Source organism: Macrosteles quadrilineatus, unplaced genomic scaffold (genome assembly GCF_028750875.1).
Source record: "Macrosteles quadrilineatus isolate MER2022 unplaced genomic scaffold, UCM_ALF_1.0 Scaffold_6__1_contigs__length_79288215, whole genome shotgun sequence".
NCBI lineage: Eukaryota > Metazoa > Arthropoda > Insecta > Hemiptera > Cicadellidae > Macrosteles > Macrosteles quadrilineatus.
In genome coordinates, this window is record NW_026542599.1 from 63,730,884 (window position 1) to 63,748,635 (window position 17,752).

Genomic DNA, 17,752 nt, shown 5'->3' on the forward strand with positions numbered 1-17,752 from the left:
AAAACATCTGAAATTTGTATAAATATTAGGCTATATTAAAAAACATTTATGAACTTTAGTATGGTTAACAATTTTTAGGATAGCCTAAGTCATAATTTTAATAGGAATAGTTGTAAAATCACTCAATGCAACTATCACTCAGTAGGCATATTACAATAAAATAAGTAGTCTAAACAGATAAAAATTTATTTTTAGTACCTAAAGAAAATATTGCAACAAACAACCTGTAAACAACAACACGCAACATGGCAAGCAACACATTGTCTTTTTCTCAAAACGTCTGGATACTTAAACAAAAGTAAGGTTATAAAGACACCAGAAGAAAGACAGTTTTCTGCTATTTACAGAGATGGATACAGTCTAAATCTGACTAAAATTGACTGAGTTTAAAGGCAATATGTAACCGTCTTCATTACCATCGATGTTTGACACTGGTTACAAGAACAAAAACCATCAGCAAAACAAAACATATATTTTTCCAAACAAAGTTATTGCAAAGAGTATTTATTTAATTCATTGCGTCTCAACCTTGTAAAATGTTCTGTGATCCTAGACATATTAAACACATTTAGTATTCTTACTAAGCAATTAGTTGGACTACATAGGTTAAAATTGTATTGAGAACTTTGGTTCTTACGTTCAAAGTTAAGTTTTGCTACTACTTAAATATTTTTGTCAAACATTATCTACTTAACAAAAATCAATCAGTTCTCGTATACTTAACACAAAGCCACCATTTTATCTGCCACTTTTATAGGTACAAGTTTTTTTTTTCTCTTACCAAACAGTAGGTTCAATCCAGTTAGGCTGGGTTCTACTGTATAATAAAATATGATAATATGATTTAGTATAATTACACATACATTATTTTACATACGTTTTACTAACAATACATTTAAAGCTGTGAACAAATATTGATCATTTTTGTAGTATACTTAATAATTTATTTAACAATTCACAAGCAGCTAGATTATTTCACTAGCACAATATTATATGATAAGTATAACTATATCTTAAAATTTGACTCCTTTTAGAAATGTTTAAATCTAAAATTATGTTTTATGGACAACATTTTATATGTATATCCAAGCCTACAAGCACCTACTCTATTTTTAATTTGTTATTTACAAACTTGTACTCTTATACCTGAACAACTACAAGAGGTTTTTTGATTTCTTTCATAAAATATGGCGGGTTACTTAATTGTATTTTTACATAGCACCAATTGCACATTTTACACTTTTAATAAGGGAAAATAACGGTTTAAATCCATTCTAATGTTATATTCTCTTATTCTGATGGACACATCAGTTTACTCATGAAAATGCCAAATGCAAAGACATTGAAGAAATAAAATAATACATTTATTCTCATACCATCAAATTTTATTTTCAGTTCTGTCAGCATAATAAATTATATAGGTAGTTAAAGAAATTAATGGTGAAAACGTTTTTAAAACTTCAATCTAAATTACTACAATAAAACTTTAAAATATTTACAGTCTTTCAACTATTTACAATCTATTCCTGTTCAATTCAATAAACAGTCAACAAACTTATTTATACTCGCAAATCGTCAACTTACGAGAAAAAAGAATCCAACTTCAAATTATTAGGGTCAGGTTTGAGTTTTTTGGCAGTGGACGCAGCAGCAGCTGACAGATTCTTCTTCTTTGTCAACTTTTTAAACCTATCAAACTTTGGAAACGCAAAGTCGTCACTTCTAGAGTGTCCGCCCAGACCGTTGTACACCGTCTCCGAGCCTTGGCCGGACTGTGACAGTTTGATAGAGTCCGGGTCCAGAGCTCTGTTGGGTTTCTGGAAGATACTCATCGGTGCTTCCTTCCGTTTCCGGATAGCAATGCCTGGAGATGGCGGTGAGTAACTCATCTTTGAGGGCTTTGATGGTGGCGACACCTAAAATTATTATAAGTAGATTAAAATGAGTTTGTTAATACAAATAAAAAATTACTTTTTCAATATGTGAATTATACAAGTAACAGTTAATCATTGAAAACTGATCGGTAAAATCAGACTGCATTAGATTTTCATCATAATTTAACTATCAGAACAGTTTAAAATCTATTCTGGAGGAAGTTATCTTTAAACCAATTAGAATTTCAAAATGTTATATTAACTCCTTTTATTTCTAAGATCTGTTTAATTTAATATATAACCTACCGGTACGTAAAAATTTATGTAACTTACAAGCGTAAGTTCAGCTGAACTTGAATAAGATAAATCAAAACTAATACCCAACACAAATTTAGATAGCGGTTTGTACAATTGTATAAGTAGGCTTTTATCACTGTTTGAATATATACAGCATACATTTACATTTACATATTAATTAATTGTTTATTATTGAGAATGTGTTGGATATTCAGCAACGTTACTGAACCCTGCAGTTGAATTTCATATTTCTGGATTTTATAAGGTAGCAAATGTTATGGAACTTGAAACGCATCAACCCAACTTCATAAAAGTTTTAAAACAAATGCACAATTAATTAATTAACTATTCCCTCTACTTCTAGAGGACTACTCAGACTTTTCACCTTCAATTTTCTGAAACAACATTTTTGAAACAAAGTAGCAGCATATGCTAGGGATGAGACTACAAAGTAAATAAGGGATGGATTTTCTACAACATTAAGGCTTTGAGCTTAAGACTGATTGTCTGAGATGTGGGGTGCAAAAAAAAGTCAAATTACCAAAGGGAACTGACTCCCCCAACACCCCAAACACTATTTCCCGCCAATGAAAAATATTGGTTGCCTCACCACAAACGAGTTGTCTAGAGAGTTAGCGATGTTGGCAGGGGCTGGATTCTCTTGCAGGAGTCGCCGCAGAGCCTTGTCTCGAGGGTTAGACTCCCCGGGAGACGATATGGCACTCTGCAACTGTTTGATCTTCTGCTTCAAACTGGCAATGTCCTCCTCACTGCATGCCACGTCTTCTTTCAGTTTCCTGTGGCATCAACTACAGTGTTACTACTAATAAAACTATGTTACGATTCCTAAAAGTGGATTTCATTGCAAAAAGGAGTTTTTTTAATATTTTAAAAAATATGTATAAAACTTATGGTAGGCAACCTTTATGTAATATAGAATCCATGGCCAGTGACAGAAGTCAGTACATTAAAATATAATTTGATGGATGTGTAACTATTTCCGTTACCGGTATAAAGAAAGTTAATCAACAGCACTGAATCTTTTAAAGCAAACTCTAGAAATAATGAAAAACTGGAGTGGGAAAGCCCTAAAGGAAATGGCCTTTTTGGTTACCATTCATCCCTCCCCTAATGGAGATGAGTGTAGGATGAGTGGTGCGATCTTGTAGTCTTGTTAGTGACTAAGGCCGACATATATTTAGAAACAGCTATTAATTAATAGACCATACAGCTAATGGCAACTAAGGGACCTACAGTTTATTATAGTGGAATCTGAACCACATTTCTGCCTTGGTATATACGAATTGGTCTAATTATCAGGATAGCACTGCGGATAGTCGTAGTACTCACTCGTGCGGACGTTAATCCACACCAGAGAGTATCGCACCTACAGTGCATGCCTATAAATATCCACAATTCGTAACCTACTAGTAGCTGGATTACAGGACGACGACGCCCGTCCTAGTTTTAGACTCTGTGTTATTACCTATTGGTAGACTCTACCTACAACCGCTGTCATGATGGCGCTATTGTGTTGTATTGTGTTTAATTGTCCTGTGTAGTGTATATGTAGCCTACTGTCTTATGTGTCAAATGATTGTTTTAGACGTGAAGCTCCAACGATGTTGCATTGCAACGAAACATGTCAGCTTTAAATAATAATTGAAGTTAAACACAATTTTGGACTACTGACAAAGGTAAGCCTATAAAGTCATAATACGTAGTCCAGGGGCTATCAGAATGAATAGGCCTTCAATAAACTTTAAGTGTATTTAACTTAACTTAATCGCTCTACGAGGATCCTACACTCATCTCCATTCATATTTGCCTTAAAATACCTACTTTGTATGGTCGCCATTTCATTGAAAAGTATTAAAATTAAAGTAAAGTAAAGTATTGGCCTGATGTTGTGACCGTCGTCATCTAACAAAATCAAAGGATATTGAACAGGTAAGTTTATTTAATAATCAATCTCTTCTAATAATTTCTCTAATAATCTTTAATAATCTTCAATATCCAGTAGTAGGAAAATGAACTCTAGGTAGGAGAAGTAAAAAAGGGATGTTACAGAAAAACTACCTATTGTACTAAACTATGTTCACAAAATTTAGGCGCTTTTAGAGGAAGAAATCTATCCCCTCCACTTGACACTTCCCTTTAAAATAGTAGCTCAAGAGCTGATTAAATAACAAATATTATAAGCACAATAAAGTGGTTTGGGAACTTCCCCTCAAATTGCCTAAATTTTGTGAACAGAGTATAATTATATAGATTAACTTACTGGTTAACTCTCTTATAAATTGAAATGTCTTCATTGAGTTTCTTCACTTCAGCTTTTAGCTTGTTAGCCTCTTTTTGGCTGGTGACGAGCAATTCTCGAAGTTCGAGCTTTTGATGCTTGGAAGCTTCAAGTTCCCTAAAATACAAATGTCCAACTTTATTTATATAAGGTGGTTAGTCCATGAAAAATTTAGAAATGATTAAGCATTATAATGCATGCATTCTTGCTGACCAACCAGCCAAAAATATGGTGCTGTTCATCGACATAGTAAAAGTCTCTGAAATTTGAAATTACTAGTGTTTTTGTAAACTATTACACTTGAAATGACTGTTTAAAACTCGTATGGTAATCCCGTAGTCGACTTCATCTCCCACAGGAACGACCACACTCGTCCGATAAACACTTATTTTCAGGACTAGTAACGTAATATTACGGTGCACTTAGTCAGCTGATAAAATAAACAACTAATTGCAACGGCCTATTTTATTTTCTGAAATATAAAAATATATAATATTAGTAAGATTAGTTTATGTATGTCCTAAATAAATTATGTTATGAGTTTTAAATGTTCTAACTTTTTTGCGTAGTATGATGTAGGGCTACAGTATCGTACATTATTCGTCCGGTAAGCTTTATCGTACTCGCACAAAAATCACACGGTAAAACACCACTTACCGGGCTAGTAACGTAATTCTATACTATAATACGAGCGAAGTCTATTTTTCTGTCGGTAATGTATATCCCAAAATCCAGCAGAAGGATTTTTACTAAATTTTGGAATTAGGGACTTATAGCCCTAAAAAACATGATTGGTGACTGCCACTACCTCAGGAAAATTTGTATTTCGCTACACAACTCATTTTAAAATTTAAAAAATTAACATTGGCCTTATGGGTTGCTAAGTAGCTATGTTAGTTGAACAAAATAACAAGGAAAAAGTAAACAAAATACTTGTAACGCAAACCTATTGAGCAAACATTACACTGAAGTATACTTGACATAAAAGAAAATAGAGTGATTGTTTCTTATTGGTGACGTTTGAGTGCACTGGCGTTAACTCAATGTTTCACTCTTATTTAAGGGTAGATTTTACAATTTGTATTCACTCTTTTATTGTTTACATGATTTGGACAGCTGTATTCAGTTGAATTAGTAATAAAGTCAATTGTATTACAATAATCTTTATGGTAAGCAATATGCGCTTGAATCGGACATATCAGATATGTCTTCAGCTAAGTTAAGCCAACTAGGACCATTTAAAAAATAAGTAGACTCTAAGGCCTGAATTTTCCTAAAAATCTTGTGATTGTGTCTAAAACACACCATAGATTACTGGAGGTAGTAATTATCAAGCATCTGTTTAACTTACTTTTTGAAAGTAGACACACACATGCTGAGAGTGGTTGGGTCGAGGGCAGTCCTAATCAATATCTCCTCAGTGTCAGTAGCCGAGCCATGCAACAGCTCTTCCAGTCTGAAACAACAAAACATATATAATACTACATACAACTGTTGGATGTACTAAAATTCTTGCAGTACAGTATTCAACACGGTACTTTGGTATTATACCGACCACACCCAAATTAGGTTAGGTTACCACACCTTGGTTAGGCTAAGCTAGGCCAGGCTAGGTTAGGTTAGGTTAGGATAACCGGAAGATAACCTAACCTAATATAACCCGGGAAGCGAGATGGTGTAGTGGTTTGAGCGCGGGACTTCGATCCCTGAGGTCCTGGGTTCAAATCCCGCAAAATCACCAAGGGATTTTATCTAAGTGATAATGTCGCAACCCTAATGTCTACCCAGAAGCAATGTGAAAAACAATTCCGGGCTCTGCCTAGCGTCCTCGGACAAAAAAAGGCTAATCCAGCCCAACCTAAGGGAAACCAATTTAGGTGTGGTCGGTATAATAACAAAGTACCTTGAACACTACCGATACATAAAGCATAAATTAATAAACCTAAAAAAGTCAAAATGTGTGAGTTTAGTTTCGTTCACGTGACTAAAGGGTTTTTTAAACTTGTATGAAGAAATATCCTGAAGAAACAGCAAGCCACTTGATGATATTGATGCCATGCTAGTTGTTAAAGAAGAGACATGAAAATCATTTTTTTCAAAACTAATTTTAGGTCATTAAAGACATGGCAATACATAGAAGGACGCTACAAAAACTGAACACCAAAAAACACAACACATAGTTCCATTGTATTTTAATATTTCAGTGCATCCAATAGAGTGTATGACAAGACTTGCGTTTTATTGGATTAACACATGTACCAGCTACCTGGAACCTTGATATGAAGAACCTCGATAACAAGCCACGCTTGATGACAACAGCAATTTTCAAATCCCCTTGAAATTATTTTACCCCTAATCACATGTTACTGCAAACCTCAATAAGAAGTCAACCTTGATAACAAGTCTTATTTAATAATTCCCATGAGAGTCTTGTTATCAAGGTTCTACTAATCAGCCCTTAGATACGAGGTAACAGTTGGTAGAGAACGGGAGGGGGGGTTACATAAAGAGTAAGCCAAATTAACTGAGTACAGTGTAGGACTTGAACTCCTATTCCAAACTCCAACATACAAAATTGCCAATTATCCAAATTCCTTACAGAAAGAATTTTTTAAATCTTAAACTACAGTAATAAGAATTATTTTTAAAGAAGGCAAAAGCTCTGATAGCAGCATAATGTTAAGTATCTCCTGCGGTCATGTACATATTATCATCTTCTCCCAGTGTCTCAGAAGCATCATCATCGTCTTTCGTCTTACGTGATCACGATAAAATAATAATAATGATTTTGATGATGTTGCATAATGGACAAAGTTTACAGATAAATGTAAAGCTTCTTTGTCATTCTTCTTAAAGGCTAATATTTTTAATGGCTCATTCTTAGAAGAACTAAATAACGGTCTTAAAAATATTTATTAATAATCAAAAAATTGAATGTCTCCCATGGGCGTGTAAGTTAGACATCATTATCATCTTCCATGTACAAGGCAAAATTTTGTTTTGAATTAAAATATATGAATATTTAATGCGTTGAAATTTATCCAGAGAAGATGTAAACTTCACTAATCGAAGACATCACTAAGAATTTTAAAGTAGGCCTAACCTATTTTTTAAGTAAATTTTAATCAGATATTTTATTTTCTAGTTATCAAACGATTAAATTAGTGCGTAGCTACAAAAATTTACAATTTTAGAGTGATTTTTTGACTGATGGTAAAAATAAACACAAACCCTTTGTAATTATCAAGTTGTTTCCTTAGTTCATCAGCTTCCAGTTTGTACTCGTTGAGCTGCTTGCATTCCCGTTTCAAAGTCTTGATCTTCTCCAGGTAGCTATAAGTTTGCTGTTGGTGAATATTGAGCTCATCTCGCATTTTCTTCACCTCTTCCCTGTAAATTAAAATCCAAGCTTTAGTTGAATATTATACTTTCTTCCACATTTAGGCCCTATCTTTTTTTTCAATCAATTATATTCCCAATAACTAGAAGATCCAATAGAAGAAGGCTCTGAGTCATACTGTATTTTCCAATTTTCACTTTTAGTTAGTTGGTTTAACATCAATGATTTCCTATCGTGTTATTAGTTTACTTACAAGGCAGTAACAGTAAATTACATTCGCTTCTTGAATCTAACACTTCAAAACATTTAAATTTATCCATGTTTGCCTCCTGGATTGATAATGAGTAATAATAATAATAGGTTAAATACCTTATTTACGTCCTCAATCCAAGTCGTCTTTTTATAATGGCCATAGTTTCGGGGCCAACAGCCCCATTGTCAAATTTTCTGTCTTGTTAAATTACTGTTAATAGCATTGGTCATCGTTGAAGTTCACATATACAAATACACTGACACACAAAACATTTATATTTACACATAACATTGAGAATTTATACTTTTTAGCGTCTCCAGGGTATCGACTAACATGAATCAGTCAGTCAGTGTACCGGTCCGCACAACGTTATAGACACTTTTGTTTAGGTCGGCCAAAAGTACAAATTCTCAATGTTACGTGTAAATAAATATAAATGTTTTGTGTGTCAGTGTATTTGTATATGTGAACTTCAACGATGACCAATGCTATTAACAGTAATTTAACAAGACAGAAAATTTATCCTAATTTGTTGGCCCCGAAACTATAGTCATTATAAAAAGACGACTTGGATTGAGGGCGTAAATAAGGTATTTAACCTATTATTATTATTATTACTAGTAACATTTAAAGTTAAAGAATGGTAAGCCATTACTTTCATGATGAGCTCTACCTAAATATTTGCTCACCAATAAGATTAGGCATATAGCTTTGAATGCCTGTCAACTACTATTTTTTTGCTTAATTAAGTTAGAGCGATAGGATTCTTTTGTAAGGACGATCACCAACATTTCAAGTTCTGGCGTTCCTTATGCCTACTGAAGTAATTTTTATTGAGTGTACAACAATAAAAACAATGAAACCTAAATTTCTTCTTGGTGAAAGTGATTGTGCTTTAAATGCTTGTGGAAAGTCTTTATAAAATTGGCAAGGCAACATTACAACATTTTTTTAGGGGAGAGGGACCGATATCTTACTCTAGGATTCAATAAAAGTGACTTCTTTGCATTATTAGAGCAAAACATTAGGCCAAAATACAGTTTTGATGAATATAAAGTGCACAAATTTATTTTAGAAGAATTATGTTCTCGAAAGTCTTTACAAAGTACAAAGTACTTTTGGGTGACTTTACTTACCTCAACCCTTTGGTCTGGAACTTGAGTTTGTCATTATCTTCTTTCTGATTTTTCAGATCTGTATCCTTCAACTTTATTTGGAAATTGAGACTGTCGACTTTATTCTGTAGTGCTGATGCATCGTCCTGGGAGCAGTTAAAGTTGCTTGGAACACTGAAGTAAACTTTCACGGCATTTTTTGGTCTCTGCTTTTCTCTGCACTGAGGGCATGTTGGTGACCTAGAAATTGTAAAAATACTATAGATAGCATTAGTTTGTTACTAGATAGTCATTAAATAATCACTAAAGACTGTGTGTATGAAAAACTTAATCAAGTCAACCACACACTACACTGACATTTTCAAGAAATGTCCCTACTATTTTTGGATTTAACTTCAACCTAGATTTTAAGCTGACTGATTTAAAAACTTTAGTTACCGGTAATAAAATATTGATTTATAGTCATTAGACTAGGTGGGGCCAAGCCCTAAGGTAAATTGAAGCATACTTCCAGCATGTTAGCTAACTTATACAACTTCCACCATAATACCAGTTGGAATTTGTATTACAACTGTTGCCTTCCTAGTGAAACGCTGACATAACTGTAAACTTCACTGACTTAAAACCACAAGGATCCATAGTCTTAGTGTTTCTTACTGTAAAGTACCACAATGTTTGGATCTCAGTAGAGGCTAGAGATGAGCATCAATGGACCAGGTCAATCATCAATTATGTGTGTTCTCCATCAATGGTAACATAACTATTCGCCATCAATTTACTGATAATTTAATAGTGAAAATCTCCATATAGTTTCGGTAGGTAGCCTACCGAATGATGTGTGTTTTTGCCTTGTTCAGCTAAATTTTAACTAACCACATTCCAAGTTTTAAACAAACAGCTTCACATTAGAAATTATAAATCTAACGATCAGTTATAATTGATTGTGTTAAAATTATTCCAAGGCGGAGTTTTCCATAGCTCTTTTATGCAAATTACTCTTTTCCAGGATAATAAATCACTACAACGAATGTAGGCTAAATTCAGCCACAGAAAATTAACTTATTGATAGTTTTCCATAACATCGATATTTGATTTAACACCTGACATAGGTGTGAAGAACATTGATGTTTAAAAAACATCAGTTATCGGTGCTCACCCCTAGTACAGACCTATTAACCGTGGAAATCGGATGACCAGGCCATAAAATATCTTGGAATATGGCTGGACAAAAAACTTAATTGGAACTACCGCATCAATAAAAACTGTCCCAAGGTTATGCACGCCTTGCAAAGTTGTTTCCTTTGATCAATAGGAAATATACTCTGAAACCAGCTTACAGTTCTAAATTGAAATATTACCTTCGTCAGCCAGCTCCTGTATTGTTACCAATGTTACGGCCGTTTCAGCATCACTGTTGACGAACGTACATATCCACACTCGAGCAAGTAGCTAAGTTCCAGCTGTTGGAAGCTGAGTCAGCTATTTGCTCGAGTGCGGAAATGTAGGTTCCTCAACAGGCCTGTTTTTTAAAACCCCGTTTTGACTACTTATGTGTGTGTTTCATGTGAAAAAATGTTTGTGTTATAATGACGCCTTTAGGCTGAACATCTGATGATGGCACAGTGATGCTGAAACGGCCGTAACATTGGTAACAATACAGGAGCTGGCTGAGTAAGGTAATATTTCCATTTAGTTATAGAACCAGCTCAGGGGCTAGAAAATATGGATTTTAATTACAGTTCTAATCTGTAAATCAATAATTCGGCGTTTGATAACATAATACAGCTCCTAGCTGCCTATCTGGGGACTAGCTATAGCCTAAAAAAAAAAAAAAAAACTCTTCAAAATTCAAGTGATCCAAAACAAAATTCTAAGAATAGAGGTGAATGCTCCCTGGTTTATTAGAAACAGGCATACATGAAGGAGTGGAGTCTATCTTGGCCTTTTAGAAAAAACCACCTCCAAATTTCTGAAGTCTTTAAACATTGTTCCTGGTGCACTGGCTTTTAATCTTGGTGAAGCAACTGAGAACAGGGGGCTTCGTCGAAGGCTCCCTTAAGATCTATTAGATGAATGATGCCTAAAGAAAATTGAATATATTTATCTAAATTAATTATGTTAGGCTACACAGTGTCTCAGGTCTGGGCGAACCCACAATGATATTACCTATATTGTAAATTTCTTGTTCATATTTTGTCAACACTTCAGCGAATAATATCCTCATTGAACCAGAAATAAATTCTGTAAAAAAGTGCACTCACACTGAAAGGCAACACAGATGAGGTTTATATGCTAAAATCACCTGACAGCATCAAGGACATAATTACATTTTAAACGTCATACTGCAGCAAAAACAGCTAGGCCTACCTAGTTTTAATACCGGGTCTAAAGTAAGTAGCATTTTTTATCAGAGTAAAAATAATTTTTAGTCTCTAGGGAGTAAAAATAATTTTTAGTCTCTAGGGAGTAAAAATAATTTTTAGTCTCTAGGGAGTAAAAATCAGCTGTTATAAACAGTTGTCAATTTTGATTGTGGCAATCGTATCGATCAAAATTATTTATCGATTGATTTATTAGGTACGGTAAGGTGTTAGCCATTGTTTTCGATTGCTCGACATGTCGATGGTGAACTGTAACACAATCATAATAGACAAAATGATTGAGTCACTTACTAAACAGCTGCTAATTTGCATTAGCAGAATTGAAAACAAGCTGGAAGTTGTTTCAGAGAGGTTATCTTTACATAACAATTATTTATTTTTCTAGCTTAGTTTGATAATTAATTATGCAATATGACGAAAAATATAAGGTAGTTCACCACACAGACAAAAAGTGTCCTTCTATGTTTTGAACCCTCGCTCATTTCCCAACCTCGGCTTCGCCTCGATTGTAAAACTTGACCTCGGGTCAAAAAGAGTCACTTTAGGCCCTAGTGATGAAAATATACGAGGGACTACAACACAATCCTGATGTAGCTATGTTAAATTAAGTTAGTTTTTATTGAACATATATGCCTACCTTTCATACCACTGAAGTAAACATTGTTGATGGAACAAATGACCGCATGAAGTAGCATAAACAACTTCTGAGTCCTGGCCGGTAAACAAGTCACTACAAATAGTACAGTTTATAAACATTTTGCAAAAATGTAATTGATTTTAACGATAACTTTCACTTCGTTTACATAACACGACTAAAAAATGTAATAGCAATTAAAGCCTAATGGTGGAATGATGTTCATTAGGGGCCTGTAACCAATCAAACCGTGCTCCACACCACAATACATTTTTTATGACAATAAAAACAAGTTGTAACGAATCAAAGGATTAAAATTACACCACTTATCTTAATAACCAGTCCAGTCAGACAGAATTACAGAATTTTTCGATTTTATTTTATGCTAGACAATGGAAAACAACCGTGACCGAACGAAAACAAATCAAACTAACCTCCAACCTCCAACTTGAATTGAAAATCAAACCAGTAAAAAAAATCAGCAATGAGCAAACAAAGTACAAACCAAACCGTCACCACCAAACCGACGTCGACGGCTGATTATGTCTGTCAGTCATCAGTCTGTCTGTTCTGTATTTTTCCTATTGCCGATGCGGCGGTCTGGGTACATTTACCCCAAGGCATTTACCCATGAGATCTGTTCTCTGGGGTTGTCAATAATGACTTGTCCATGATTAGCAAACATGTTCTTTTTTCTGACTGAAGCTTGCTATAAAATATTAAGTTACAATATTCTTACTCATGGTGGAAATGTTCCTTCCACCATGATTGAGCGGAGCGAGCGAAGCGAGCGAAGCTCTTATACGACTCTTATGCATTTCGTAATACGCAAACTCCTCCTAGACGGCTGAATCAATCGTTTTCAAATTTTGCATGGTGATAAAGACCATACCGGTGAGTGCCAACATCTATATCGCGTTAAAAAAGTCTCTCAGGAATCCGCCCCACTGGGTCTCAAAGTTTCAATGTAATCCTTATGGAAGCAGTATTTGACACATAAACAAAGACATATGATCAGCTGTTGACTTTTGAATGCAGTAGATAGAGAAATAGCTGATAGCATTATTCCACAGATATTAGAACAGAAACTGTACGGATCATGAATATAATTAAATGACAACATTAACTTGAGGTCCGTGACGTAGGAAGTGGTGAAGGAAGTACTAAAGGTGAGTCTGGAGTGTGCAAACCACGTGGAAACGGTTTATGACGAATAGATTAAGGTATCTGCATTCCTAAAATTCCATGGGCAGGGAGGAAAACAGGTCCGCGACGTAGGAAGTGGTGAAGGAAGTAGTCCAGGTGAGCTGTCCGGAGTGTGGGAACTGTTTATGACGATTAGATTAAGGAATCTGCAAACCTAAAATGCTATTGGAAGGGGAGAAAACAAGTCCGCGACGTAGGAAGTGCCGAAGTGGTGAAGTAAGTAGTAAAGGCGAGCTGTCCGCAGTGTGGGTTTTGTTTATGACCATTATATTAAGGTATTTGCAATCCTATGATGCTATGGGAAGGGAGGGAAACAGGTCGATGACATAGGAAGTGGTGAAGGAAGTAGTAAAGGCGAGCAGTCCGGAGTGTGGGAACTGTTTATGACGATTAGATTAAGGTATGTGCAATTCTAAAATGCTATGGAAAGGGAGGAAAACAGGTCCGGGACGTAGGGAGTGGTGAAGGAAGTAGTAAAGGCGAGCAGTCCGGAGTGTGGGAACTGTTTATGACGATTAGATTAAGGGATCTGCAATCTTAAAATGCTATGGAAAGGGAGGAAAACAGGTCCGGGACGTAGGAAGTGGCGAAGGAAGTAGTAAAGGCGAGTTGTTCGGATCGTGGGATCTGTTTATGACCAATAGATTAAGGTATTTGCATTTCAATAATGCCAAAGGAAGGGAGGGAAACAGGTCCGTGACGTAGGAAGTGGCGAAGGAAGTAGTAAAGGCGAGCAGTCCGGAGTGTGGGAACTGTTTGTGACGATTAGATTCAGGGATCTGCAATCTTAAAATGCTATGGAAAGGGAGGAAAACAGGTCCGGGACGTAGGGAGTGGTGAAGGAAGTAGTAAAGGCGAGCAGTCCGGAGTGTGGGAACTGTTTATCACGATTAGATTAAGGGATCTGCAATCTTAAAATACTATGGAAAGGGAGGAAAACAGGTCCGGGACGTAGGAAGTGGTGAAGGAAGTAGTAAAGGCGAGCTGTCCGAACTGTGGGAACTGGGTATGACGATTAGATTAAGGTCTCTACAATCTTAAAATGCTCTTGAAAGAGAGGGAAAATGGTCCGCGACGTAGGAAGAGGTGAAGCTAGTAAGGTGATCAGTGTGGAGTGTGGGAACTGGAAACCGTTTGTAGCAGTTGGATTAATGTATCTGCAATGCTGAAATGCTATGAGAAGGGATGGAAGCATGCCCACGACATAGGAAATTGTGAAAGAAGTAGTAAAGGCTAACAGTGCGGAGTTTGGGGAATGTTTGTGACAATTAGATTAACGTATCTAAAATACTAAAATCCTATGGAAAGTGATGAAAATAGGTCCACGACGTAGGAAGTGGCTTAGGAAGTAGTAAAGTATGAGCATAGTGTGATTACCGTCTGACGCAGTTAGATTAATGTATCTTTAGTCCTCAAATGCTATGAGAAGGGAAGGAAACAGGTCTATGACGTAGGAAATGGTGAAGGAGTAAGGCTAGCAGTGCAGAATGTGGGAACTCTGACTTTAGCAAAAAAGAATTAACGTATCTGCAATCCTAAAAAGCTATGGGAAGAGAGGGAAACAGGTCCACGACGTAGGGGGTGGTGAAGGAAGTAGTAAAGGTGAGCAGTTTTTTGACTGCGGGAATGGATTAATGTATCTGCAATGCTTAAATGATTATGAAGAACGAATCGATACATATTTTCGACACATTCAATCGTTTACAATCGAAATTTCCAACTGAGTTGACAACAGCTGATGTTTACTCCATAGAGGCTAAAAACGATTTTTACTCTCTAAAGAGTTAAAATGCTACTTTAGACCCAAAACACATGCATTAAACGACTGTTTTTACTGCAGTATAACAAAAACAATATAATATGAACCCTTGATGACTCCGCTCAATTTTGTGGATGCCTTTGCGAACGCCACCTAGTTATTACTACTGAAAATAGTAAACGAGCCTTCAATTAGCTTTCAACTAAGGAAGAGTTAAACCATAGATTAAATACTGAATACACTCTCTTATGTTATCATAGATTTAAATTATTAATATGAGAAATAGTTTTTTTCCTACAGTTACCTAACAATGTACATGTTCTCTCACTGATTTGAGAAAGCAAAGTGGCCAATTCGCTCATCAGCGAGACAATGTTAACATTGTCTCACTCTAATTACTTTGTCTCACTCCAGATTTGCAACGTGAAGGCACGAAATAGTGAGCGCGTAACATGCAGACAAGGTCGTATGCGCGCGAAATACGCTGGCAGCACTGGCTGTGCTGTGTCAGCTGTTGTACTGTTGTTGATCGTGTTGATTATGTCAGATTAAAAGTTCACTTCTGTGTAAAAATATGTCACATTTGTTATAGTTATTTGTGCAACTATTGAGCAAAGTGAGCAATTTGACTCACTCGAGAGAAATGCTTACTCGAGAGGAATGGTTTCTCGAGTGAGGCAATTGCACTTTGCACTCGAGTTGCACATTATATTTTTCCTACAGTTACCATAAAACAAATAAATTGGTAAAGAAACGTGACATATTTTTACACAGAAGTGAACTTTTTTATATTACATTTAATGATACAACAGTACAACAGCTGACCAGCTGATTTACAGCCAGTGCTGCCAACGTATTTCGCGCGCATACGACCTTGTCTGCATGTCACGTGCTCACTATTTCGTGCCTTCACGTTGCAAATCTGGAGTGAGTGAGACAAAGTAATGAGTAAAACTGATGAGCGAATTGGCCAATGGCAAATGGCCACTTTGCTTTCTCAAATCAGTGAGAGAACATGTACATTGTTAGGTAACTGTGAGAAAAATATATTATTGTATTGATGGAAACATTGTTGTGCATACATTAACCGTATGTCGTTTTTTTATTTATACGTCTATATAAAAAATCTAAGTTATTTCTTCGCATTTCATTACAAGTCTATCTAAATGGCACTTATTCTAGCCCTGTTCGAGTGCCCCACGGAGTGCCCCAAGGCTCTATATTGGGCCCTACCCTGTTTATACTGTATATAAATGACTTACCTTGTAATATTAATGACTTATCTGTAAAAAGCTTTCTCTTTGCTGATGACTTGGCCTTGTGTGTACGGGGTAACTCTTTGAATGATGTTACAGACACATTGGACACAAAATCTGCTGTTATTAACGACTGGTGTAATGCAAACAAGTTATGTCTTAATGCTGATAAGACTCAGGACCTGACTATTAGTCTAAGCAGTAATGGTAATGATGTAAACACTCTGAAGTTTTTGGGTTTTCATTTGCAGTCAAACTTGAAGTGGTTTTCACATGTAGATTTTGTAGCATCTAAAATTGTAAAAGGCATATTTATGATAAGAGCACTTAGGTCCACTGTTTCAGATGATGTCCTTATTTGTATATATTATGGCCACATTCATAGCTATTTGTCCTATGGTACCTCACTGTGGGCCAACAGTTTTTATGCTAACAGGCTGCTTTTTACTTTACAAAAGAAGGCGGTGAGGTTAATTTGTAGTGTGAATAGAAGAACACATTGTAAGCCCCTTTTCGTGAGTCTTAACATTCTCTCATTTCCATCCTTGTATGTTTTGGCAAGTTTGTTGTATGTAAAAGAAAACATTTCTCACTTTGAAAAGATATCTGATGTTCACAACTATTGTACTAGATCTAAAGATAATCTGTCTACACTAAGGCATAAGTATACAGCCACTCAAAATAGTTTTGAGTACCAAGGTGTTAAAATGTACAATTTCTTGCCTGCATCCATCAAAAACCTGTGTGTTTCAAAATTTAAACATGTTTTAAAAACTACTCTAACCCAGGCTTGCCTGTATAAACATGAAGAGTACTTTGGTTTAGAGTTTTAGTTTTAGTTGCCATCTTGATTGTTTTCTTGATTGTTTTCTTTTTCTTTTGACGATTGTCATGAACTTTGTACTCAGTTTTAACGACAATAAAGCATTTCATTTCATTTCATTTCATTTCATTTCATTTCATTTCATTTCATTTCGTCTACATAAAACTCCATATTTTTCCAAACATGAATACAAATTCTCACAACGCCAACTTAATTGCTGACACGCCACATTTTTTTTTCTTGAGGAAACAAGCAAGCAGTTATAAATTATAGTAAATTGTGATATTGTATTCTAAATCAAAAATGTATAGATTTTGGCCAAACATACACTAACTTGTTCATACAACGGTAGTGCTGATATTCTTAATTTATGATCGTATTCGGGTGTAGTATCTATTTTCATAACATCGAATAACTTAGCTATTGTAAAGGCAGTGGTTAAAATTATGATTAACAAAACAGCTGACAAATTGTATTTTTAGATGTAGCAGTAGCAGAAGCACTCAAGCAGACAA

At 35.4% G+C, this 17,752-nt stretch overlaps 1 protein-coding gene across 1 annotated transcript; it reads right to left on the bottom strand.

Moving 5' to 3' along the window:
* Positions 1-204: 204 nt before the first annotated feature.
* Positions 205-12,592, bottom strand: LOC128996668 (E3 ubiquitin-protein ligase TRAIP-like). Its single transcript, XM_054422098.1, has 7 exons — positions 12,197-12,592; positions 9,200-9,418; positions 7,702-7,860; positions 5,822-5,926; positions 4,453-4,587; positions 2,782-2,968; positions 205-1,916 (listed from the first exon to the last, which is right to left on the bottom strand). Exons 1-7 carry the CDS (start codon positions 12,313-12,315, stop codon positions 1,581-1,583), a joined length of 1,260 nt encoding a protein of 419 aa, XP_054278073.1. The 5' UTR covers positions 12,316-12,592; the 3' UTR covers positions 205-1,580.
* Positions 12,593-17,752: the final 5,160 nt, after the last annotated feature.